Source organism: Perissodus microlepis, chromosome 9 (assembly GCF_051167445.1).
Source record: "Perissodus microlepis isolate ML-2025 ecotype Zambia chromosome 9, ASM5116744v1, whole genome shotgun sequence".
NCBI classification, from domain to species: Eukaryota; Metazoa; Chordata; class Actinopteri; order Cichliformes; family Cichlidae; genus Perissodus; species Perissodus microlepis.
Window position 1 is genome coordinate 31,710,865 of NC_140469.1, and position 26,582 is coordinate 31,737,446.

At 46.5% G+C, this 26,582-nt stretch overlaps 1 protein-coding gene across 1 annotated transcript in view; it reads left to right on the forward strand.

Moving 5' to 3' along the window:
- lyrm4b (LYR motif containing 4) overlaps positions 1 to 26,582 on the forward strand; it is a 45,131-nt gene that overhangs the window by 8,520 nt on the left and 10,029 nt on the right. The window contains exon 2 of the mRNA XM_084940350.1: positions 10,262 to 10,382. Coding sequence (XP_084796476.1) covers positions 10,262 to 10,382 — 121 coding nt within the window. The remainder of the gene's footprint in view (positions 1 to 10,261; positions 10,383 to 26,582) is intronic.

The following is a 26,582-nucleotide window of genomic DNA, read 5'->3' on the forward strand; positions in this document are numbered from 1 at the left end:
CTCCTCCCTCTCTCCTCTCTCTCCTCCCTCTCTCCTCCCTCCCTCTCCCTCCCTTCCTCTCCCCCCTCTCTCCTCTCCCTCCCTCCCTCTCTCTCCCTCACTCCTCTCCCTCCCTCTCTCCTCTCCCTCCCTCTCCCTCCCTTCCTCTCCCCCCTCTCTCCTCTCTCTCCTCTCTCTCCTCCCTCTCTCCTCTCCCTCCCTCCCTCTCTCTCCCTCACTCCTCTCCCTCCCTCTCTCCTCTCCCTCCCTCTCCCTCCCTTCCTCTCCCCCCTCTCTCCTCTCTCTCCCTCCCTCTCTCTCCCTCACTCCTCTCCCTCCCTCTCTCCTCCCTCCCTCTCCCTCCCTTCCTCTCCCCCCTCTCTCCTCTCCCTCCCTCCCTCTCTCTCCCTCACTCCTCTCCCTCCCTCTCCCTCCCTCCCTCTCTCCTCTCTCTCCTCCCTCCCTCTCTCCTCTCTCTCCTCCCTCTCCCCTCTCCCTCCCTCCCTCTCTCCTCTCTCTCCTCTCTCTCCTCCCTCTCTCCTCTCTCTCCTCCCTCTCTCCTCCCTCCCTCTCCCTCCCTTCCTCTCCCCCCTCTCTCCTCTCCCTCCCTCCCTCCCTCCCTCCCTCTCTCTCCCTCACTCCTCTCCCTCCCTCTCTCCTCTCCCTCCCTCTCCCTCCCTCCCTCTCTCCTCTCTCTCTCCTCCCTCCCTCACTCCTCTCCCTCCCTCCCTCCCTCCCTCCCTCTCTCCTCTCCCTCCCTCCCCTCCCTTCCTCTCCCCCCTCTCTCCTCTCTGTCTTCCTTCTGTCTTCTTCTTCTCTCCCTCTTTTAAAAATAACTCTCCCCCCTGACTTCGTCAGCCGTGTGCTGACAGCAGATAACAAAGCCTTCTGATGATTAAGTAATTGTGGAAATCTCCCGTTTTTCACTCCTCCAGCCTTTCCCGCCCTCCTCTGTCCTTCCTCATCTCCTTCCCTCGCCTCCTCACCTCCTCTCAGTTATTCTGCTTCCTTGCTTCCTTCCTTCTCGTCTCCTGGAGATCGCACGTCAGAATTCCCTCTGAAGCGACGAGACGACTCGCCCGAGTGCAGAGTTGGATCGTTCACACAGGAAGGTTTCAAACAGGAGAGTCCCCCTCGGTGCAGAGTGGCTGATTAATTATTCACAGCTTACGGTATCAGTGATTGTCAGTATTGATTCATAATCGACTGATAAACTCAGATAACCTGATGCTTTACCAAAGTTAAACTTTAATTCTGCTGATCGGTGTGTTAGTGAGTGTGTAAAGCACCATGAGGCAACTAAATGGTTGTTTTTGACAAAATATAAAAAGTGCTCCATCCAAGCCTCGTCTCTGCAGAGCTTCCTGGGTCTACGACGGGTCTGCTCCCAGTTAAAGAAAGCTTCGTCTGGGAGGCGTCACGGGGACATTCTGGTCTCCTTTTGATGTGGAGGAGCAGGAGCTCTACTCCGAGCCCCTCCCTCTGTGAGCCCGCCACACTCACGGGGTCCTGTAGGACTGGACGGTGGTCGACACTGGCTGCTGCAGGAGAATCTAAGTGTTTAATGGTCTTTTTAGGTTACAGTGTTTTAAAGTTCCTCTATGACTCGACAACAACATTTATTAAAAGACTGAATGCTGTACGTCAGTAAACATCAGCCGGCCGGTGCGAGGACCTCAGCGGTGTTTCCTACGTGCTGATGGATGCACGGCTACAGCGTTGGCTGCAGCGTGCGTTTCCATGCTGATGATAGGGTGCTCATTGCTTTCAGTTTAGTTTTTGAAGCCATGACAGTAGGGGTGGGCGATATGGCCTAAAATCAATATCACGATAAATTGAGCAGTTAACCTCTAACGATAAATGGACGATAACCACCCCGAGTGCCAAAAAAACAAACGTTTTTTTTTTTTTTTTCATTTGATGGGGCTGTGGCAGGCAGCATAGTTCCTCCAGTTATTTTGATAATATTATTCCCCCTAGACCTATTCATTGCAATTATATTATTACCACTTTAAAGGACTGTAAAATGTCACTGAAAATAAATGAAGACAATAGTAGTAAGTACTTTTAGTGGTTAAGATTTATTAACTGAACAAAATAAAAAGTGTAGGATACAATATGTAACCATGCTCTCTAAAAAATGTGTATCCCTTGTAAACAAAATAGTTTAATAATAAATATGTTTCACATTGGCTATTCACAAAGTAAACAATGATTGTGCAAATGTAATGCCATCATGGACAAAGGCCTATCTCTGCTAAGGCCTTGAGGTACTATAACTTGTAAACAAATAATGTCACAAACACAAATGTCAATTGAACACAGAAAAAACTATAATAAATACTAAGCACTGCCATGTGACTAGTGAAAACTATAAACTCTTAAACAAAAACATTAAATAGTGCTGTTTGCAAAAAACTTCAATAGAACACTGATAGTTAAAATTAGGCAGGGCTCCACCAGCTCTACCTCCGTCGCTGCTGCTTCAACATTTAAATCGTCCTCCATTTATTCACCCGTGTCTCGTCTTGTTACAGGTAGTAGAGTCATGTGACTCCACCCCGTCAAGTCTGTAACGTAGCACAGCGTCTTAAAGGGACATGAACATCGCCAACCTGCACATGCCTTTTCTTTTTTTTTTTTTTAAATACCGAATTTACCGACATGGGCAAAATGACGTCGATGAGAGTCATAAATTTCGGTAACGATAAATTTTTGATATATCGCCCAGCCCTACACGACAGGCAGGTTTAGGTTTCTGAGCATGCTCAGTAGTAGAGCAGGGCGATATGGCCAAAAATATTTATCACGATATATATTTGAAAATTTGCGATAACGATATAACTGACGATATAATTGATGCGAGACAAAATACAACTCCACAACATTACTAGCGCAAAAAGACAACCTTCCCTTTATTTTCACTTAAACAAGAAGCTGGTTTTTATGTGCATTAAAGCTTTATAAAAATGTAACAGTGCAAATGCAAATTCCTTGCTGAAAGTTTAACCAAAAGGCATTTCCAGTAGAAATGGGCTGACATATCCTGAGCATAACCATGTATAATATCCACTGAAGTTAAAAAGAGGCGCTTTGCAACATTAAACTGCAGTGTGCAGTACGTATTTTTCGGACCATAAGGTGCACGGGATTATAAGGCACATTAAGCGAAACAAAGCAGTCAGATAAATCAAACTTTATTAAACTCATTCTTCTTGCTTCCTCCACTTCTGTACCATTGATTCATTAATGTTGAATTCTCTGGCAGCTGCTCTGTTCCCGTGTTGTTGCAGTATATTAATGACTAACCTCGTATTGTGGATGGATTATCTCAGTTGTTCTCCTGACTGAAGTTTGGTCTGTTTACAGCATCCTGCCATGCGATTGCATTTGTCTCTAACCATCAGGAACCTTAACGTTAACTTTTATAAGTGGAAAAGTGTTAGTGTTCATCCTCCAGCTTCACTGTTTATGTTATGCTAACATAGCTGTGTCGCTAGCGATCACGTAGCACATCATTATATACCAGCTAGCCCAACTTCAGTAATCCTACAAACATCACTGCTGTTTAGTTTCTTGTCTTCATTTATGTTGGACGTGACAGCAGAGCTGTACGTTTGAATTTTTTCAGAAATCTCAGTCAGAACATGCTATATCATGCTTAGGTAACTAGCGAAACTAGCGAGCTAACTTCCGCTAGCTTCCTGCTAACTTCTAACTCCGTTAAATGTAATAAATATTGTTTTCATGGATGCCTGGAAGTTAAACTTCATAGTTACACCTGGTAAAGCAGCAATGCTGATCGTTTTATTAAAGATGAAAGAATTTAGACAGTTTTTAACTCTCAGTGATGCTGCAGTGTTCGTTTGACCTGAAGCATACAGAGTTTAGGACCCAGATTACTCCCAGATTTAAGAGCATCTTAGTCCGACAAATACGACAATAACGACGGCCGCTTGCATGTTCTGCAAAAAAATGTGCTTTGTCGTGTATCTGACGGACAAACACCAAACCAGTTCCACATCACTGAAGTTGCACCATTTTTACAAACCAATTCTGGTTCATCTGTTTCACTCAACAATCGGCCATGTGCGTATGAAAACAAAGGCACTGCGCATGCGTGTTTTACTCATATTCTAACGCGATATTTCATTTTCCTATCGTTGCCTAACATTATACCGGTATTACCGTGAATGGTATAATATGGCCCAGCCCTACTCAGTAGATCCTTTAACTTGCTGGGCAGATTATCGGCTCTATCCTGGGAACATCACAGGACTGAAACTGTAGCTTTGGATAAAGGATGTCTGCAAAACATTTGCTTAGCCTGCATGAGCCTGACTGTGGATAAACAGAACACAGACCTGGACTGGATCAGTGATCCGTCGACTGTCTGCTGCTCTGCTCTAACCTGTCAAAGCGTGAAAACCAGCCACAGTCTGAAGCTTAGAAGCTGCCCAGCAGTCAAAGCTTTGCCGTAAAGGACACTGGGAGCTGCAGTAGTTATAGTCCACAGGTGTTTGACCCTAGTAGCTGTTACCTGATCACACGATGGTTATAAATACCTTTTATAATTAGGTTATACTCGGTGTCTGTGTGAAAGATCCAAAGTGAAGTTTGACTTTGAGACTTCGGCCTTCGGTCCATCATCCTGTGCCACTTCCTGTCCAGAGGAGATATTGAGCTGCCTGGCGGGCGTTTCCAACACTTTCTAATCTCTTTGTTGCTCTTTTATTTATTTATTTTCCTCTCGTCTGTCTTTTTGTTTGGCTCATTAGCGCAGCGCTCATTACACCGGGTCCATTACAGCTGAGGGGTTTGTATGAATCAGGGTGATGGAGAGCCTCGAGACCTCGTCTCCGGCCCTGCTGAGCCTGAAAGGGGAGGCCAGACGTTTGAATGACAAACTCTGAGAAACTTGGGAAGATGTTTGTCCTTCCCAAACCCATCATCCTTCATTTTCTCGTTTATACTCAGTTATACTTCCCTGTCATTGGTTTCTCTCTCGGTTTATCGTTCTTTCTTTGTCGTAGTCTTTCTATTCACTCTTCCTTCTCTGTATTCTTTAGCTTGGTTGTGTTTTTCTGTTCTGCTTGTCCTTCTGCCTGTAGGGCTACTTTAAAAAAACTGCATTTGCTTTGGCCGATATTTGCAATCTCAGTTATTTACCAGGTTAACTCTTTACCCCTCGAAGGCCTGTGAGGGAAACCCTTGAAGCTCTTTTCTGAACGGAGTGGTTTGTTGCATGTTTCGGGCCTGCTCATAGGACAGAACGAGTCTGCATCGGACGCTGGTGACGGTCTCTGCCTACAGCTGACCTCGGAAAACCTGAGAACTGGTCGTCAGAACACGTCAGTCGTGCAGGGAGCTCGTCAGCTGTCCTCTTTACAGATCAACGCGTTAAACCGTCCTCGTGCAATTATTCAACTGCTCATTTGTTTTTGTAAATGACTTTTGTTTAAAAGAGTTTTAAACCTTCCAGAATGAACTGGAACTCTCAGCAGAACCACGAAACGGTTGCTTTGGATTTATTTCCCAAACGTCTCTGACATCGAGACGGCGAGGTTCTACGTTTGTGTAATACCGCTTTAATCACACGATGGTGCAGAGAGTTTACCGAGAGCACTTTCCTGCTGCGGTGCGGATAAAGACACGGGGTTAGCTCGTAACGTCATCACACTTCCATTTATGCTCGCCGTTACGGCGCAGGTAGCCGAGTGATAGGTGTCGCCACTCAGGCCTGAAGATTAGACGGCGGTCGACTCGCACAGTAACCAGAGAACCGGAGCTGGCAGCTTCAGCTGCTCGTCTTCACCTGCTGAGAAACAGGCGGCTGCGACCTCTGACCTCAGAGCGCTGTCACAGGTGAGCCGCTGACAGACCTTTGATCCGTTCAGGTGGATCTGGACAAACTTTCAGTGTGTTTGGAGCTGTTAGCGATGTGCACGTGCTCGCTGCAGGACGAGGTGTTTGTGAGTTACAGCACGGACAAACTTCACGTTGAAAAAATTGGAAAATCATCCTGATTGTTTAATGTCCAGAATCCTTGAAGCTCGGATGATGATGATGAAGGTAATTGAGAACAGGCTGGGTGCTTGTCTTCATCTCCTCCTGCCCTTTTCCTTTCCTCTTTGCTTTCATCCTACACTAAAACATTTCTCCTGATTTTTCTTCCCGACTTCCTTAATTGCTCATTTCCTTCTCCAGCGTTACCGTTCATCCCTTACCCGTCTCCGTCATCCTTTTCCTGTGTTTATTTTTCATTTCCTGTGTTTATTCCTTTTTCCTTCATCCTTCCTTTCTTTCTTAGTTTTCATCTTCTTCCACCACAGCTTCGTGTCCTCCATCCTTTCTGCTTCACTTTCAAACAATCTCGAGCCGTTTTCCCCGTCACGTCCTTGTAATGAGCGTCGTATTTAACCGCGGCATGTAAATCTGATCCATCACACTTTTATTGGTTCTGTCTTAAATCCTAAATGAGCTCGAGACACAAAGACAGACCGAGAAGACGAATGGCTTTGCTGTAACTTCCCAAGGTCGGCGTTGTACTTTCTCCACATCAGAGGAGCTGCCAGCTGTAACGAGGCTCCGAGACCATCGACACAGAGCGCTGGAAATTAAACCAATAATCATTTTCACTGCCGCGGCTCCTGCCAGAAAATTCCCCGGTGTTTGTAATTTGTCTGTTTGCATTTGCTTCTCGGTGTGTACTTATTATCTGCAGCCACCACACTCTGAGGTCCTGGTGGCTGCAGATGCAGCAGAAAGCCGAGGGAAGCGTTGGGGTGCGGCGCTGCTCGGGTTTGAGGTTAGCGAGGTCCCGAGCTGGCAGATTTCTAACACCTACGCTGCCAGCTGCTGCCGTGGCCGCTCAGAGTGTGGAGGAGAGAGAAGCCGTTTCACTCTGTAAAAATAATATCAGAGAGGACATGTCGAGCTCGCTCCCTGGTGTGTCGGGCAGGTGATGCAGAACGGCAAACAGTCTCACAGACTTTGGCCTTTCACATATAAAATGTCGCAGCGTTTCCCACACGCTGACTTTACCTGGTGGGGCTGGTTTCAGAGTTATTCTTACTCCTTCGTGTGTCCAGGAGAATCGTGCACCAAAGTTAAGTTACTGCTAACCAGTAGCTGATCGCAGCGAGTCGCATCTGGATCTGGTGTCTCCAGCCGTAGACGTGGTGTCCACGGCAGACGACGATCGAGGAAAGAGTCTACCGACTAACCCCGGCTCGACTGTCTTAGACTGGAGATGGAGGACCACGCCACCCAGAACCTGCCGGACGTGGAGAACTGATCATCAGGGACAACCATCATGGACTGCAGGCCAAGATGGGGGAGGTGGAGTTTGTCCACAGGATGCGTTCAGTTTAATTGATCAACGTCATTAAGAAAACATGGTTTCACCTGATGTAAACACTTCTGTGGGAAAGGATGTCGTCACTTTCACGTGGCGGGCGTTTGTGTGAAATATTGTTGACGTGGGGTCTGAAACACGACCCTAACCTTTGGTTAAATTCCAACGAAAGGTTGGACAAACAGAAATCTGATGCCTCTAATCCAGTCATCCTTCAAAGTGTTCAGCTTGTGTTGCTTTAGAGAAATATTTATTCAGTTCAACTCCAAAGAAACCTACACAGTGGAGGCCAAAACGCGTAGTTAAAGGAGTTCGTGCCAGTGATGAAGACGGAGGAGGGGACCACGTCCAAAATCCAAATCTTTGCTTAAAAACAAGCGGAAGCAGGAAAAAAGGCAAACTCTGTAAAACTGTCAGTGACAAGGTAAGATGAACAGGATCAGGGAAAGCCCGAGGAGCTTGACAGGTGAGCTCGGTGTGTGTGTGGTAATTGGCAGATAGGGAGCAGGTGTGGAATAAAACAGTGAGACTAATGAGGGCAGCACAGACGGTCTGAGGGGGAAATAACAAAGTAAAAGCAACACAAGAACCAATGATTAGAAAACAGGAAATAACTCTGTGCAGTGACCGAAAGAATGAAATCACCGATGCAAGCGGCTGATGGGCCTCTGTGATGGACTCGGAGCCACAGCCCCTCCACATCTAGAGGGGACGGGGGAGGTGGTGAGGGCGTCCGGTTAGGATCCTATCAGGAGGCCGCGAGGCAGAGCCAGAACTCAGATGGACGGCGATGCTCGAACCAAAACGTCACAGCAGTCCAAACTCTGAGAGACGTCGCTGTGCGTACCTCTGGCTCAGCTTTTTCTACATTCAGTGAAATGACGGCAGTTTTTCAAAGTTGGGTTCAAACGCGTCGTTTGTGTGTGATTATCGTCGATGCAGTGATACAAACTGAAGACTTTGAGTTTGTTGGTAGAAGCCCGTCTGCCTCTCAGCACATCTGAATAAACGGTGATGAAGTTTGAGAGAAAAAGACTTTGAACAAAAGTATCTAAAAAAAATCAATAAATACACAAAGACGATGAAGACGATGAAGGCTGGTGCACACACGTAATCAGAGCTGTCAGAGCGACACACACACAGTTGTCTGCGGTCTCTCACACTGACGTTTCCTCTCAGCGAGCATCGGTTTATCGATCGCGGCGCTCTCTGGACGTTCTGCAGCTCTCGTGTTTTCTTGTGAGAATCTGCAGGAAATCAAATCAGCGCAGGTCAGGGAAGCGTGGCGTGGAGTCCCGCCGCCCTCCGGCTGCAAACACGGCCTGCAGCCTTTACAGCCGACAGTCCGCCGAGTGCATCGGGCTGTCTGGCCGGGAGAAACGAGGGGCTGTCAGGTCGATGTCACTGCAAACAGAGATTTAAGTACCTCAGTTTCATTTCTGATAAACTCCGTGTTTGTTCAAATGCCTCTTGTAGAAAAGGTGTCATCGTGGAAATCAAACCTCCATCCCCGCTCTCGTTAACGCCGCCGTTTTGACGTTTTGAGACCCCTGAGATGTCAGAGCGCTCCCAGAGTAACCGGCCCTAAAGCTGGATTTTATGGCCGAATGCTAGAAAATAACGATGTTGTTCGACCACAGAGGGAAGCAAATCTGTTTATGGCTGCTGCAAACAGCCACACTCGAAGGTGGAGTGGGAAGCTCGCCATAAAAGCAAAGGGAGGCAGAGGGAGCCATGACAGGGAATAAAGCAGAGGAAGTATTTATGTAGGAAAAATCCACCTCCTCACAGATCGGGAAGTCTCAGTAGAAATTCCTCCTGAAGAGTTTCTGTGCCCACTGAACATCTGAGAAGCTTTTCTGATGATGTTCATCTTCACAGCCGAACATGGACGCCACACCAGCGTGCAGCCGCGCTCTCTGAAATAAACGTGTTCAAGACGTGAACTGACGTCTGATTTATTTTCCATTTCCAGAGTTTCAAAAGAGGAGCTTTGATTTGGACACCTTTTATTTTGAAAAATTCATTGTATTTACTCATACCACTTCCTGCTGTGCAGCACGACTTGTCGATGCGATCGGCTCCGGCTGTGTCAGAGCTGGAACGCCGTATTCCCGGGATGATGCTACACTAAGACAGGACGCGGTGGTCCGGTGGATGTGAAGGGACTCCACATCACTTTGTCACGGGAGGTTGGTCTCTAGTGGACATTCCAGCCTCTGGCTGCTTAAGTAACCCTCTAATGTGTCATCAGTATCCTACACTCTCATTGGTCACTTCAGTCACTCCTGAAGTTTAGAAAACTCGGACGTCTCTGTTAGTCACTTTCTTCGTGGTTCTTCCTGAAGAGACCAAAGCTGGATGGACTGCACGTCTTCCAGATGTTTGATAGGACACCATCCAATCCAACATCTGGACGCTGGGTGGTTTTGGGGTCATTTTGAGACCAGAGTTGGGATCTGAAACAGAGCTGATGGAGGCTTTATTACTTCATGATACACCGTAGCTCAGCACTGACCCTGGAGACGAGGTGTCCTGCCTGGTTGCTGAGAGGGTCGTGGGCTCAGGCCTGTGGAGGGACGATCTGTGTCTCCACAGCTGTCCTGTTGGCTGGTCAGGACTCTGGACCTGCTGGTCTCTGATGTTGAGGTTCTTCTGTTTTGCTGGTTTTCTGCTCTGTTGTTGCTGTTTGCTCTCAGCGCGCTGCCTGGAGCTTTGTCATGTGCACTAATTTGTCTTTTTTATTTGTTTGTTTGTCGTCGCTCGTCTGCAGGTCCCTCCTGTGCTGTTGTTCAGGTTTCAGAAAGTCCTCCGAGGCTTTCACCGTCTCAGCTGCACAAACGTTTCTGTTTGCTGCTCAGTGCCACTGTCGTTTCCTGCAGACGCGATGAATGAAACTAAACTCTGTGTGTGTGTGTGTTACAGAAACTATGCATTACGGCGTGTCCGTGATGCCTTCAAGGCCAACAGAAATGTAGAGGATCCAAAGGCTGTGGAGAGACTGATGGAGGAGGGATGGCAGACTCTGGCACTGATACAGAGACAGGTGTGACACACACACACACACACACACACACACACACACACACACACACACACACACACACACACACACACAGGTTTGTACTGCTGTTGTTGGGAGGACCTGACTGTGATCGTGCCCTCCACACTGACACTAAAACACCGGGTGCAATGAAAAGTTGAGAAGAGGAAGTGAGATCATCGAGCAGTTTTCCCTCCTCAGTGTTTGTTCAGCTTGGTCCAGCTCTGAGGATGAACCGAGCTGGTATAAGTTGGGGAATCATTTTTGTTCCAGCAGTTAAAGATTAAGTTATAACAGCAGTGGAAGAGTTTGTAACTCAATATAATAAAAACTGCCTGGAAAAAAATTAAACTGAAATCAAAATAAATACAGTAAGAAAAATAATTAGATACACAGGTCAAAATATGAAGTAACAATGAAATGAAGAGCAGAGGGAGGAGCAGAGGATGCTGAGGTGTCGCTGCAGCAGCTTTACCTGTTCTGTTACATGATGATGATGTTGTTCTTTCTTTATTCTTCCTCTCTGAAGTTTTAGAGCTGTGAGCAGGTGCTGACATGAACCCAGTGTCAGGCAGATTATCCTCAATGTCATCATGAAGTTGGTGCATTCATGGAATAACGAGCCGAACGCGTTAATATTGATCGGTGATCAGCTCCACCCTGAGCCCTGCACCATCACTCTGTCCTCACACTCTCAGGTTAACCAGGTTAACTAGAATGCAGATGAACACCTGCTTACCGACTCACCACCTGTCCCCCAGGCAGGTCAGGGCTAATCACCTAACTGTTGGTCACTTTGTTCCTTTAATGCATCAGCAGCCTCTCAGCCAATCCCCATGAATGACTGAGCGTCTCCCAGTCTGTCTCTCTCACACACACACACACACACACACACACTCCTCTTGCCTATGGTACGACAACTTTTCTTCGTGCCCCTGGTACACCGCGCAGAAACACTTTGCCCCACACACACACACACACACACACACACACACACACACACACACACACGCACACGTGTTCACACATTCTGAAGACGGGGACGTGTGTTGTTGCTGCTCTCGCTCATCGTCAGCAGTTGGTTAAACAAGTTGTTCATACCTGTGATTTTTAGCTGCTACCTGAGGCTAACTGGCGCTGACAGGTGGAGCACCTCCCTCTAAGTATTACCGCTAACAGACGTGCTAACAGACGTGCTAACAGACGTGCTAACAGACGTGCTAACAGCGAGTATCTGGATGTAGAATTTACTGCAAAGACAGTAAAAAACACAACGCCAGGGCTGAAGTGCGTTTGAAGGCCAGCAGGGGGCGATAGACGTCCAGCCCTGCAGAAGTTTATGGGTGGATGACGTTTGGCTCTGACGTCTGTAAACACGGTCCTGATGGGTTTGTGGGTCAGTCGACAGACCGGTTTCACCGTCACATCTTCCCCTCCCCATCACATCCAGTTTGTGTTGCCAAGATGGCGCTGAGGAATCGCACGTCGCTGTGACGGTAGAAGTCACATGGTCAGAAGTACTGAGCCACCGCCATGCTGCACCTGCAGGAGCTGCTCAGCTGGTGCACAGTTTGTGTGCTGATGTTGGTGCCAGAGGAGGTTTGATTCGCTGTGTGGCCCCGCCCCTTACCTTTACGCGGTGGTTGAGTCGCTGTGGTTTTATTATGGTTAGTTTGTGAGTTAGGCTAACATTTAGTCACAGAGGAACGTGCTTCATGGTTACAAAAACACCTTAAATAGGAACATTTGTAGGGTCACATGACCCTCAGTCTGTTTGTTTGGTGTGAATCAGAAACTTCCCACCAAACCGTCACTAAACTGCGTGAGCAGAAACGCAGAGGAAGTTCTTTCACTGCTGGCTTTTCTTGCCGTTCTGCTTCTTTCTCAGGTCATCTTCAGAGGGCTTGATGTCCACTCCAGAGCAGTTATCTCTTTATTTCCTCGCTGACTCGTCGTCTTGGTTGTTATCGAGTTAGACCGCTCTGTAGCCAGACGCTTTGTTTGCTGCTCTGATCCTTCACGCCTGCTGCAAATCAGAAATGATGAATTATGAAGGCTGCACGCTGACGTGTCACAGCGCCGTGAGGCCGCAGCCTCGTTTGCGTGCTCCGTGTGGCGCCCGTCACGTATGTTACCCTGTCATGTATTTACCGCTCACATGTCAGCCGGCCACGGTGTTCACTCCTCACCTCAGAGTTCAGAGAACATTTGATTGAGGACCCGCTCACCACGTGTTTCATTGGCTTTACCTGATCTGTGATGTCACTTCCTGTGTGGCCAGTTGCGGAGCAGTTTTGCAGATGAGCCCAGGTTTAAGGCAGAGTTAGACCTCGCTGTTAAACATGCGTCGTAAACACAAACCTGTGTGGCCTCCTATACACTTCCAGCTACTTCTGCCACGTCTTATCAGCACATGGTCATGACCCATGACCCCATGACCATGTCTCCCAGGCGAGGCATTCCAGGGCAGAAGCTGAAGACAGATTACTTCCTGTTTCGCTTTGGAACGACTCAGTGACGTCTGCTTAGACTGCTGCCTCTTTGACCCAAACTTCCAGATGGATGGATGCAGGGATGGATGTTGTCGTTGGAGGGATGGATGGATGAACAGGTGGATGTAAGGTTAGATGGTTGTAGTGCAACCAGCTCCTGGAGAAAAGCTGTGAGGTGGAGTCATGGAGGTAAAATGAGCCGACGACGCTTCGAGGTTGCAGGAAAGAATAACGTCTGAGCTGTGACAGAAGCTCGTATAGCTCCATCTACCCGCCTCCGCGTGGAGCTCGCTCTGCACACGGAGTAAGACCTCCACCTTTGTTCACCGACAGTTCCAGTAAAGGTTATTAACGGTGTCGATGTGTTTCACGCTTCAGAGTGAACTTTATTTACTTACATGGTGAAGGCTTGGAGGGTCTGAGCACCTGAATAGGTAGAACTAAGGCCCGTTAGACACTTCATAACTTCCAAAAATGTAAATTTATGGTTTTCTGGAGGTTCACACCAACGCCCGTCTCTCTCTGTGTAGTGTTTTCATCCTCTGTGAGATTAAAGGCTGCAGCCAGTTTTCACACATCCACAAACACCGGCGTCAGCACAGCGTTCTGCAGGAAACGGCCGACAGCTTTGACATACAGCGTACGCATCAGCGCGCTCCGATTGGCTGGGCGGACCCGGAGCTCAGAGTGTTTTATGTTCCCATTTCACTACAGTGTGTGTGTGTGTGTGTGTGTGTGTGTGTGTGTGTCCTCTGCATCCGCCCACACTGACTCACAGATTAAGTGCATCAGAGCAGGAATGTGCTCCTGTTACGTCCCTGTTGCAGTACTTCAGGCTTCTGGAAGAATCCATCCCGGCTCCTGGTGGATGAGCCTGTGTGCTTCATCCAGGCTTTAAGGTCCCCTCCCCTGTGCACACATCCGTACAGTGTGTTATATAAGAGGCGGAGCGGGTGGGGGCACAAACATCCTGCCTCGGCTGACAATGAATAATAAGCTGACTCCTTTAAAGCATCGCGCCTCGTGTTCATTATTCTCTGATAATCAGACCGAAGGAGAAAACAACAGGTAAATGCAAACAGTCAAGTACCTTTCATAACAACCCCGGGCTGCATCACATGTGCTCCCACCCCTCATTACCATACCCAGCGTGCAACAGGAAGCAGTAACCCCGTCAAATGCCCGTGGCGAGTCTGGCGGCAGGTTTGAAAGTCGCCCAGCTGGGAGCGTGCCGTCAGTGCTCAGTGGCTGCAGGTGCTGCTCAAACACCTGCACACCAGGTGTGTCCCTGAGAGGCTTCCTCTGCTCGAGGATGGAGGTAAAGCTGGAGACGTTACCGTGGCTTTGGCCACCGAATGAAGCGAATGAAGAACGGCGCAGACTGAAGTGTGACTGGTTTAGAGGGTCACCTACACAACCAGAGCATGAAACGTCTTTACTTCAGGCTGCAGCTCTGAAGTGAGAGTCTCCTTACATGTGGAAGAGGCTTTATTGACTGTCAGGTTTGGGCAGCGCTCCCCGGCTCTCAGCGGTCAGGTTTGACACTGAAGCTGTTTGTTGCGGGTGAAAATGTGCCGTATCCCAGCTGGCCTCACTGAGGCTGCAACCCGGAGCCTCTCCTGCAGTTTGAACAAACAACACTGACTCACAGCTCGGGGACGAGCTGAAGCTCCACCTTCTGCTCACGGGGATGAGTTTAGACGTGAATGTTGCAGTTTGAGCATCGCCCTGTAACGGGTCAGAGCGAGGTGTCCCTCTGGCTCCGCCTCTCCTCTCCCGCTGACCCGGTGACCTCGCTCCTCCTTCGTTACGCGCCACTCACTGAAGCAGCTCAATGAGGTTAAAGCGAGCGGATCTGCAGCCGGGCTTCGAGCCGCGCTCGTCCCTCATCGCCGCTCCGCTCGCTGTCTTTTTATTTTTTGTTGTTTGTGTTTATATTCATGTGTGGGCGTACAGTGTGAATTCATCTGCCGCATGTGGGCGTACTTCTGTGACTCTGCAGCGCTGATGGTGTGCATACGCTTAAAAACTGGAGTTTGTTCTTAATTATCTTTGTGTGTGTGTGCGTGTGTGTGTGTGTGTGTGTGTGTGTGCGTGTGTGAGCGGCGGCCTCAGAAGAGCCATTTCTCAACGAGTACTGCTGCTTAATGTCACCGCAATGTCATGCCGCCTTCGGCCATTTTGGCTCAATTGAGATTAAATGCCACAGCGAGCGGTGAGTTATACCTGCCAGGTCTTGGTGGGGGTGTTGTGGTGGGGGAGGGCTTCCGGGGGGCCCGTTACGGCTCTTGGGGGTCGGACAGAATCTCAATGAGCCCGTTCTCGCCGTTTAACAAACACGCGGAGGACTTATCTCAGCGTTCGATGGACTCGGAGGACGTGGGGGTTCAGTCGCCTCTCCGGTCTGCTCATATTCAGCTGCAGGCAGATTTCATTTGAAATCCCTCTCTGGGACGGCCGTGCTAATATTTAAACAGCTCTGCGACCATAGAGGCATAAAAGCCCCGCCGACCCTCCAGCTGCTGTGACACATCTGTATCCAGAGCATCGCAGCTGAGGCCACAGACTGTATATCAAAGATGGACTGAGCTCTTTAGTGTGACTGATTGAAAGCTTACAGAGACGTCACATGACTTATGGCTGACACGGACCCCGGTACCCCAGACATGATGTGTTTTAACTGAAACATAAATAAATGTGAGCTGAACTGAGCACGCCCCCACCTGGCAGGGATGCAGTTTAGGTTTAAATGGTTATAATTAGACCCTTTTACCTCGATTATGTTTGTTTAATAATAACTTGAACCCAAAATTGTGCAGATCTGAGATCTTCCATGCAAACATGCAGGTGAGATTAGAGTGGGTAGGTGGAGGCTGTCTTGCCCTGTGGCAGCTGGAATAGGCTCCAACCCCCCGATGACCCTGAATTATGGATGTATGGAAGCAGGTGGAGGTCGTAGGAGCCGGGCTGGAACTGTTTTTGCCCGGGATGATAGAACGATACGGGGGAGACGGGTCACGTTTAACCCTGACAGCCTGAATTTGTCAGGTTTAAAGACTTCCAGGAACACGTAGGAAGCTTTACTTTCAGAAAGAGGAAGTTTATTTTAAAGACACTTGTGTTTATAGAAGAAGAAGAAACCTGCCACTGACTTTAATAAAGAGACATTTTAACCTGTTAGTGCAGCTTCTCTGCAGGAATCCCAATAAAAGCACAGTAAGTCCTGGTCTCGTAGTTTCTGCAGTTTAAATCGTTCTGTGGAGAGATCAATGAAGTAACTGTACATTTTATGGTGAGCAGCTGCTGTTTGCTGTGCGATATTCGCCACGAGACATCTGGTCTCCTCTGAAGGTTAACCACATCGGCCGAATTAGCTCCGGCCTGAACACGCGTGAACATTTCTGCTTCGGCTCGTATCTTCAGTCCAGATCTGTTGTAGAGATTTATCTCCCACCTGAGTTAATATCCCGTTTCCTCCAATCTGAGGCTTTCATACTGCCGTAAACGGTATTAAACTGGATTATTTCCTCTCCGGCTGCCTTATTGTAGGCATGTTTGCATGTGTGTGATTTATGTGGTCAGTGGTTATGGATTTTCTTCAGGGGGAAGCAAGCAAACAAATTATTTTCTTGTTAGTTTAATTGATTTTGGTTTTACGGCCCCTTTATTGAGGATGAACTTGCTCCAAGTTTTTCCAAATTATCCCTGTTAAACTTGTGCTAAATGTGGCTGTTAGCAGGTCCAGTTTACACAAAGACCCCATCACTGTCAAAGCCCGGCTTTTTCCCCACCGATGTGGTCCTGGTCATCTTTTAAGAGGAGTTTTATTCACTCGAACATCCTGAAAACTTTTGTTATCAAATAGCCAAAAATAACACGAGCCTGTTAGCCTAACTCTGTCCTATCAGAATATGTCGGGGTGGACAAATAAAGGCGTCACTCTGGCTGACGAACTTCAAAAAATCCAACCCACAAAGTGCTACGTGGGTTTCTAGAAATCACAGGGTGAGGCTTTGGTTACCAGCGAGGATGTTGGACCTTAGATGGTGAGTGAGGTAACAAAGACTCGTCGCCTGAACTCTTGGTGGATCAACCATGTGAAAACGTTGTTGTGGCGGGCACGGTCTGTGGTGCCGTGCAGGGACGGCGGACGCACCTACACAGCATCTGCAGTCATGCCCAGCAATCTTAAATACTGTAATGGGTCCTGTGTTTGGGGTGGGTTGTGGAGATGTGTGGCTGGCAGCGGGAGAGCTGCAGCCTGCTGTGTACAACAGTAAAGTGCGTGCTGAAAAGCTTGAAAATGTCACCGGGTCTGCCGTGGTCATTTACAGTTGTCGTGTTCAAGCCAAGGCTGAGCACAGCTTTCATCCACGACCTCTTGGCTTTGGTCCACCTCGTGACCATTTGGCTCCTGCCAAATCAAAAACTTTACCTGCTGCTCTGTTTCCACCACAGCAGTCCAGCACAGATCACTGTAGATGCAGAGCAGCCAACCGCTCTACCTTCCTGTCATCTTGAGGTATTTACTTGGAGCAAGTACCCTTCCTCACAGAGGCTCCAGAGTTTCCTGCCAGAGAACTCTCTGAGGTCCCTGAAACAGACACGCTCCTCAGCATTGGTCTACTCTGTGCCAAGCACCGCCCACAGCTCACGTTATCCTGCTGTAACCACCATGTTAGCCTTTTCCAAAACATGAAGACGAACCACACGGAGACGGATGCTCAGACTCACGACGCCTCCAGAAGACCTGTGAAGGTAGAGAGCCGATCTCAGCCAGGTCGAACGGCGTCTTCTGAATTCAAGGTTCAATCAGCACTCTGGAGTAAACTTTCCCAGGGAGGCTGAGCAGAGTCTCCGGCTTCTTGGAAGGCAGCATGTTAATCTAGTAAGATCACATGTGTGCTGTGAGAGTGTAATTCATGGTTTCATGACAGCTGGATGAGCTCCAGCCGCACCGAGAGCCAGAAACCAACTCGGCTAAAAGTCCTCAAACTGGTTCTGAGACTCAAAGAAATCTTTTATTTCTAATATTTGTGAGCAGATTTATGGACATTTATTCACAATAGAAGTCAGACAAAGTCACGCTGCATCTTCAGATGAGGATATCACATGTATGTATTCACTGAGCAGCGACTCGAGAAGGACAGTCTGGATGCAAAGTGTTTGGAACCAAGTGTGTCGACAGAAGCAGGAAAGTGTTGGATTCGTGTATCTGAGGATTTTCAGGAAGTTTCATATACATGAAAATCTCTGCTCGGTTTCAGGTTTGTGGGGATATCAGTGATCAGAGTTTATGAACAACATGCAGCATCCCTGCTGCTGTTTCCTCCAGAGTCAGCCGTGTTAGAGATGAGGTTTTAAATAACTTCAAGCAGGACCAGTGAAGTGTTTCCCGATGCAGGAGATCAGTCCTGCGCTCCCCTCAGAGCTCTTTCTGACGCACTGACGGGGGAACCAGAGATTTTGGGAAAGCCCGAGCCAGACAGTAGCTGAACTGAAAAGTAGGGCAACACCCTGCGTGAAAGCCTGCATCACCTCCTCCTCCTCTTCACCTCGCCATCCCCCCGTTTCCTCTCTTGCTCTTCCTCCATATTTTGATCGGTGAAAATCCGCGGCCTTCCTCCCTCCATCCCAGAGAAATCCCACACCTTTATTGCTTCTTTACACCCGGTTGCCCCCACAGGTCCTGATAGCTTTACCTAGCTTTAGACACACACACACACACACACACACACACACACACACACACACACACACACACACAGGATGCAGAGCAAACTCTATTAAAAAGAGGAGGGAGTAGCTCAGGTGGATGAAAGCAGACAGGTTTTTCCTCGCTCTCCTCTTCCTCCTCCTCCTCTTTCTCAGCCTCAGCGAACATCACACAGACGCTGTAGAGGAGGCAGGTCTGCAAATCTACAAAGGAGACCTCTTAATTAGAGCTGGAGCTGCAGTTTATGTGCTGAATTATGCATTTATCACAGCTGAGAGGGGACTCGAGCCTTTCATACGCTGCATCATGTGTCTGTTAGTGAGAGGTGGTCATCATTTCCTCATGCACAGCACCGTCACTCACCATTGCATGTCACGGTGAAATAACCAGAAAGTGTCACTTTAAACGATGGAGTTTAATATATTGGACTGTAAATGTGAGATGTAGACTGATGGCCGTATCCATAGTGACCTGGTGATGTCACCTACGAGACTGGGGCGCCACATTTTGAGGCTGTTAAAGGTGATGCTTGAGTGCTACATCACTGAAAACTGGGTTTTTTTGTTTCTTTACGGCGGCCACATCAGCCTGCTCAGAGCGGCTGGGGAGGACAGGAAGTCGAACACTAGACCAGCACAGAGAATCCTGTCACTTCAAAATAAAAGAGCCCAGTGAAGAGACGCTGTGCTCCTGGAGCGATTTAAAGACGAGGATGAAGAAAAGTCGATGACACGTCAAAGCCTCGGAGTATTTCAGGTTGTTTCTGGGAGATCAACTACGTTTACGTCGCGCACATCTGAAAATAATCGTGACACGTTCCTAAAGCGGCGTATAGGTTGGTCCGAATGTTCCACTCGAGATGCACAACAAAGTCCTGATGAGCTTCTCCTGCAAACAGGAGCTGAAAAGTCTTTATTTCAGTCGCTCTGAAGAAGTGACGAATGCAAAGATAAAAGTGAAATCCAGACTCAGAGAGAGCTGAACTGTGTAACCTCAGATCTCGTTCCCCTCTCATCTCTTTGGTCCTCACATCACCGGCAGCCCCACAAACTCCCCCAAAACAGAGAGACAGCTGAAGTATTGATTTCTGAGCAGCGAGGCCCTCAAAGACTCAAACCCTCGCTCCCCTCTGAAGCCGCCAACACGCAGCTGGGCAGCTTTAACAAAATAAAAAGGCGAATCACACATGAAGCCTTCGGGATCCTTAAAAACACGCTGGGCAGGATCGGCCTGAACACTCGACCGGGCTCGGGCTGTTTGATTGAATCGTGTGGTTTTAATCTTCTGCTACAATAAAATAATCAATAATCATGTAAATCTGTTGGTGTTCAGCAACATTTGCCATGAATCTTAGCTGCTGGCAGCCATCACACCAGCCTGAATGCTCACAGGTATTAAAGATGTTATTATTATAGAGGATCTCCCAGTTTGGGCGATGGGAAGGTGGAGCGTGAGGTGGACTGGTGGGATGGTACTGCAGACGAAGCTTTGTTTGTACCCCGCCACACCGTCCTTTACAGGTCTGACTGTAGCGGCTTCATCAGGGCGCTGCTGTGTGAGCCAGAGTTACAGGAAGTACGGAGTGAAGTACTTCCTGTAACAACCAGCAGGAGACCAGAGATGGAAGGGATTCTGGAGCGTCTCAGGTTTTCTCTGTAGATGGTTCCTCCACACTCGTCCCATCAATCCATCCATCCATCTTCTGCTTATCCGGGGCCGGGTCGCGGGGGCAGCAGCCCAAGCAGAGAAGCCCACTCCTCCCTCTCCCCAGCCACCTCCTCCAGCTTATCCGGGAGAACACCAAGGCGTTCCCAGTCCAGCCGAGAGATATAATCTCTCCAGCGTGTCCTGGGTCTGCCCCGGGGCCTCCTCCCAGTGGGACATACCCGGAACACCTCACCCAGGAGGCATCCTTGTGCCCGAACCACCTCAGCTGGCTCCTTTCGATGTGGAGCAGCAGCAGCTGAGCCCCTCCCGAATGGCTGAACTTCTCTAAGGGAGAGGCCAGCCACCCTTTGGAGGAAGCTCATTTCTGCCACTTGTATCCGCCATCTCGTTCTTTCGGTCACTGCCCACAGCTCGTGGCCATAGGTGAGGGTAGGGACGTAGACCGACCAGTTGAGAGCTTCGCTTTTACGCTCAGCTCTCTCTTCACCACAACAGACCGGTGCAGCGTCCGCATACTTCCAACAAGTCATCATCATTTTCATCAAACCGCCGAACCCAATGGTCAGAACTCGATTGGTTAAAAAATGTTAATTATGTAATTATGAATTTTAAATATGACTTCCACTGTTACACCCCCTCCCACCCTGTAACGGTGTGTGTAAACAGGAACTTTTTAAAGTGGGCGTGTTTCTGTGATGATGTGGTTGATGTTGCTGGTCCGGCCTCTAAACATGAATCATTTCTTCCTCCTGTAGCTGAAGCTGCTTCGGTGCTGCTGCTTTGCCGTGTTAGATGTTTGTAGATATGTTTCTCATCACGTTTCGTCCCTGAATGCTGCAGCGAGACTGCACATCGTTTTAGCTCCTCCCCCTCCTCCTCTTGTTGGGATATTTTCTGGTACTTTCTTTTGTTTGTTTGCTTTCTTCTATTCTTGGAAATCTGGAGCTGATGCAATGATGATATTCCATCCTCCTCCTCAACACACACACACACACACACACACACACACACACACACACACACACACACACACACACACACACACACACGCTGCATGATGAAATTCATTGACTGGAGAAGGCAATGTGATGTGAGGACAACAGTGAGCAACAAGAGGAGGAAGAGGAGGAATGCAGGGAGACGATGGGAAGAATGAGGGAGGAGGAAGAGTTGTTGATATTGGAGGTGATGGCTGCACGTGTTCGTCAGTTTGTCCTTAATGACACATTAATAACACGCCCGCCGAGCTTCATCCTCTGGTTGAACTCTTGAACCCGAAGGCTGCGGCGCCATGTTGGGTTGGAGAAGCAGTTCATGAGCCGATTTCTAGAAGGAAATTCAGCAGCTCGGAGCAGTGACGGAGGAATGACCATCAGTCATGCAGAACCCTCCCACCCCCTCTCTGCCTGGTTCTGCAGGAGGTTTCTTCCTGTTCAAAGGGAGTTTTTCCTTCCCGCTGTCACCGAGTGCTTGCTCATTGGTGCAGGGTGATTAGCTCACAGTATCAAACCCCTGTTGTTGTGATTTGGTGGTCTGTAAATCAAACAGACGTCAGAGTCAAACTCTCTACTTCAGTGTTTGTTTAATTTGTTTCCTTCAGTGATGAAGACGAAAGGCTGGGATTGGTCGGGCACTGGCTTGTAGCTCGTCACGCAGAAGTATCGACAATAATTCTCTAAAGTCTTGCCAGCTGAAGTTGCTTGGAGGTTAAATGTAGTGTCTGCAATGAAAATATTAGTGAAGGTGTTCGCCACCTGGGGGCGGAGTCTTAGCAGAAGGTGTCACCTGTACAAACTGCAGTACAGGCCTCAGACACTAATGAGCCTGCAGCGCTTAACAAACCATTGAGTTTGATGTCAGATGAACACTTTGGCAGTCACAGTAATGGTGTATAGTAGTAATAATAATAATAATAATGGTGTATAATAGTAATAGTAATAATAGTAGTAGTAATAATAATAATAATAATAATAATAATAGTAATAGTAATAGTAGTAATAGTAATAGTAATAATAGTAATAGTAATAGTAATAATAGTAATAATAGTAATAGTAATAATAATAATAGTAATAATAACAATGATAGTAGTAGTAGTAGTAGTAATAATAATAATAATGATAATAATAGTAATGATGATGATGATGATGATAATAATACTAATAGTGATGATGATGATGATAATAATAATAGTAATAATAATAACAATGATAATAATAGTAATGATGATGATGATGATGATAATAATACTAATAGTGATGATGATGATGATGATGATAATAATAGTAATAGTGATGATGATGATGATGATAATAATAATGGTGAATAATAATAATAATAATAATAATAATAATAATAATAATAATAATAATAATAATGGTGTATAGTAATAATAATAGTAATAATAATAACAATGATAGTAATATCAATGATAATAATAATAATGATAATAATAATAATGATGATAATAATAATGATGATAATAATAATAATAATAATAATAATAATAATAATAATAATAGTAATAGTAATAATAATAATAATAATAATAATAATAATAATAGTAATAATAATAATAGTAATAACAATAATAATAATGGTGTATAATAGTAATAGTAATAATAGTAGTAGTAATAATAATAATAATAATAATAATAGTAATAGTAATAGTAATAATAGTAATAGTAATAATAGTAATAGTAATAATAGTAATAGTAGTAATAATAATAATAGTAATAATAACAGTAATAGTAATAATAACAATGATAGTAGTAGTAGTAATAATAATAATAATGATAATAATAGTAATGATGATGATGATGATGATAATAATACTAATAGTGATGATGATGATGATGATAATAATAATAGTAATAATAATAACAATGATAATAATAGTAATGATGATGATGATGATGATGATAATAATACTAATAGTGATGATGATGATGATGATGATAATAATACTAATAGTGATGATGATGATGATGATGATAATAATAGTAATAGTGATGATGATGATAATAATAATGGTGAATAATAATAATAATAATAATAATAATAATAATAATGGTGTATAGTAATAATAATAGTAATAATAATAACAATGATAGTAATATCAATGATAATAATAATAATGATAATAATAATAATAATAATAATAGTAATATAATAATAATAGTAATAATAATAGTAGTAATAATAATAATAATAATAATGGTGTATAATAATAATAGTAGTAGTAGTAGTAGTAGTAATAATAATAGTAATAATAATAATTGTGATGCAGCTGTAAGAACGAGGTTATGTGTTCGCTCATGTCTGAACAAAGCTTTTTTTCCTCACTTTCTGTTGATAGATTTCATTGTTTGACTCTTTTTAAACACTTTAATTTACAATTAATATCTTTAATGTTGTGACTGTGAAGAAGAGGAAAGGATGAGCTGTGGCAGACCTGCACAGGGTCAACGGGTCGTCTTTAAACGAGGTGTTTAGGTGCAGGTTTAACTCAAACACGAGCTCATTCTTTCACACACTCGGGCTTCAGTTTGGTGGTTTGTGATGTCAGCCGGTGTAAACTGATGCAAACCTACATTTCTTCCTGCTGGTGCTGCTTCACATTAAATCTCTGCTCAGCAGGAGGCTTTTATTGTGATAAAACTTTGTTTGTTTTCTCCAGGTGTAAGAAATCCTGCTCTCTCCAGGATCCCGCTGACGTTTGGGACAATTAAACCCTAAAAACACGGCCCTGTGACTCGGTGCTGTGGCTGCCGGTGGAGGTTTGCTCGCGAGGCCGTGCTCGGCCTCTCCGGCGTTGGTCTGAAGTGCTCTGTCGTTTCATAACCTCTCGCTGGAGGACTCGCCTCGTCTGCTTATTGAGACTCGTCACTTTTGTTTCTCGAGTGTTTCCTTCATTTGTCTCCTCTTCAGCAGCTTTCCACCCAGCACATCGATCTGTGTGTGTGTGTGTGTGTGTGTGTGCGCGCGCGCCCTCTGCAGCAGTTAATGACAGAAGCCGAGCCCGCTGACACTCTAATGATCGGCTGTTGTTCCCCGTGTGTGAACATCACAGCCGCGGTGCTGATGATGGACACAGACACAGGTTTCTGGGAGGTTGACTGCACGCTTAAACATGATTGGTCCACATGTGCAATTACAACAAACACTCTGTTTTCTTATTGAACAGCATTTTTTCATGCAGTTTCTGCAAGTTTGATAAACAAGAATGTCTTTAACACTTAATTAAACTAAAAAAAAAGTTTTTACAGCATGCTATTGGTTCCTCGCACTAGAGCCTGCATTTTAGCTCCGCCTCCTTGGACAGTCTGTTACTACAGTGACCTCACAGCAGCCATGTTATTGGTCACGTGATGTCATTAAAAAGGCTCCTACAGCACAAACACGTCCAGAGGTCCAGTTCAGGTGAAGCTAGCAGACAGCTAGCAGCTACAACCACCTGTGTCACCATCCACCTGTCAGTCACAGAGGCCACGCCCCTAATAATGCTAACTTTAATCCTTTGAGCACCAAAACGTGATCACGGTTTTGTTTCCGTGTAAATCTTTCAGGATATAATTCTGCTTGTTTGAAGTGGGGTTTTACCTGTGGGTGTTAACTACAGGCCACGCCCCCAGGCTGACCTGCCAGACACACCTGACATAATCATAACAGGATAACTGGACTGTTTTCTGGCAGGGACGTGAATCTGTTATTCTCCACCAGACTCCATTCAAAAAAACATGAATTTAATCTCACAGCCTCTTTGATGTGCTGCTGCCGGTTTCTTTGTTAGCGGGTTAGTCTGATGTAAACAAAGCAGCAGCTCTCGCTTTGTCTCCATAAATCAAACTTTTCAAACTTGGCCTGAGAGTCAGTTTTGATTGGAGGACAGAGAAGGTGCGATTAATGAGGTTTCATGATATCAGCGTGTATACATGTAATTGTGTGTTTACAGTAATCGGTGTAGGGTAATGGCCCGGCCCGAGCCTGCCTTGTTAGCGAGCTGCTGTGCTGGAAGCTGTGAGGCTTCCTGCTGGGAAATCAGACTTTGGCCAAATAAGTGAAAGTTTTTAGGTTTCAGTCCAGATTCTGTCAGAAGTGTCGAGATGTCGCTCAAACGGACGAATGAACAGGCGTTTGTATCCTCCCTGGATCTGATGAACAGAGGAGGAGGAGCAGGAACAATGGAGGCGTAACGACACTCGCAATTTAATACCAGCTCCTCTTCCTCGTCCTCCTCCTCCCCCCGCTTTCATCTCCTCTCCCTCTCTGTGTCGTTTGGGTGTGACGGACTGAAACAGGAGATCGCAGCACAGACCGAGGGAACTCCACACACACACAGACACACACACACACACACAGACACACACACACACGTGCGCACTAATTAGAGAGCGAGACAAAGGTGAAGGCAAACTGAAACATCCTGCTTGTGTGTGTCTGTGTGTGTGTGTGTGTGTGTGTGTGTGAGGCCTTTACGCCACTGCTTAATCCCGTGTCGTGTAATTCGTCCTTTATCCTTTCCGTCATTTCTTGATGGCGGATCTTGAACGGTGACGACTAATAGGTTGCAAATGTGCTGAGTGGGCGGGGCTTCTTGTATTATTACAGCCAGTTAACAAGATGATATGCCAGTGTTTGTTAAAGCTGGTGGGCGGAGCCTAGAGTAAAGGGGATTTCCAAGGTCACCCACACAGTGACAGTAAATGAGAAGTGTAAACGAAGACGTCCCATTGGTCTGTTTTCAAGATGTCTGGCGCTCAAAACCCGCAGGATGAGCTGTGTGTGTGTGTGTCTTCAGAGGTGCAGTGTCAGTGTCTGGGGGTGTACCGTCATGGCAGCCTGTTTTCACACAGCATCGCTGAGCCACTCGGCCTCTTTGATTTCTTATAAAATATCAAATTGAATAGAATCAAAGTTCATCATTTTGGCCAATTTCACCTTTAATTTTACTTTTATTGGGTTGTAAAGTTGGCGATGGTTTTAGAAATCGTTTTTATTATTTTTCTGTGTTTTGGGGAGAATGACGAGCAGCATTTCTGCACCTGAAAGATGACCGCAGTTCCTCTATCGTCCACTAGAGGCTCCAGCAGTGAGTCAGTCCCCATAGACTTCCATGTTAAAGCAGGGCTCTAGACTAACTTTTTGCCATGGGCGTACAGGTACGCCTAACTTTTTAAAGTTAGGCGTACCTGCATTTGCGCATTTGCGACCAAATTGGTCGCACTCTAGAGCCCTGTAAAGCGAGGCACTGCAGTCCAGCCCGTGATCGAGCAGCTCAGAGAGCTTCCTTCAGCAGTGATGTTCTCAGTCTCTGTCATCACTGTGGAC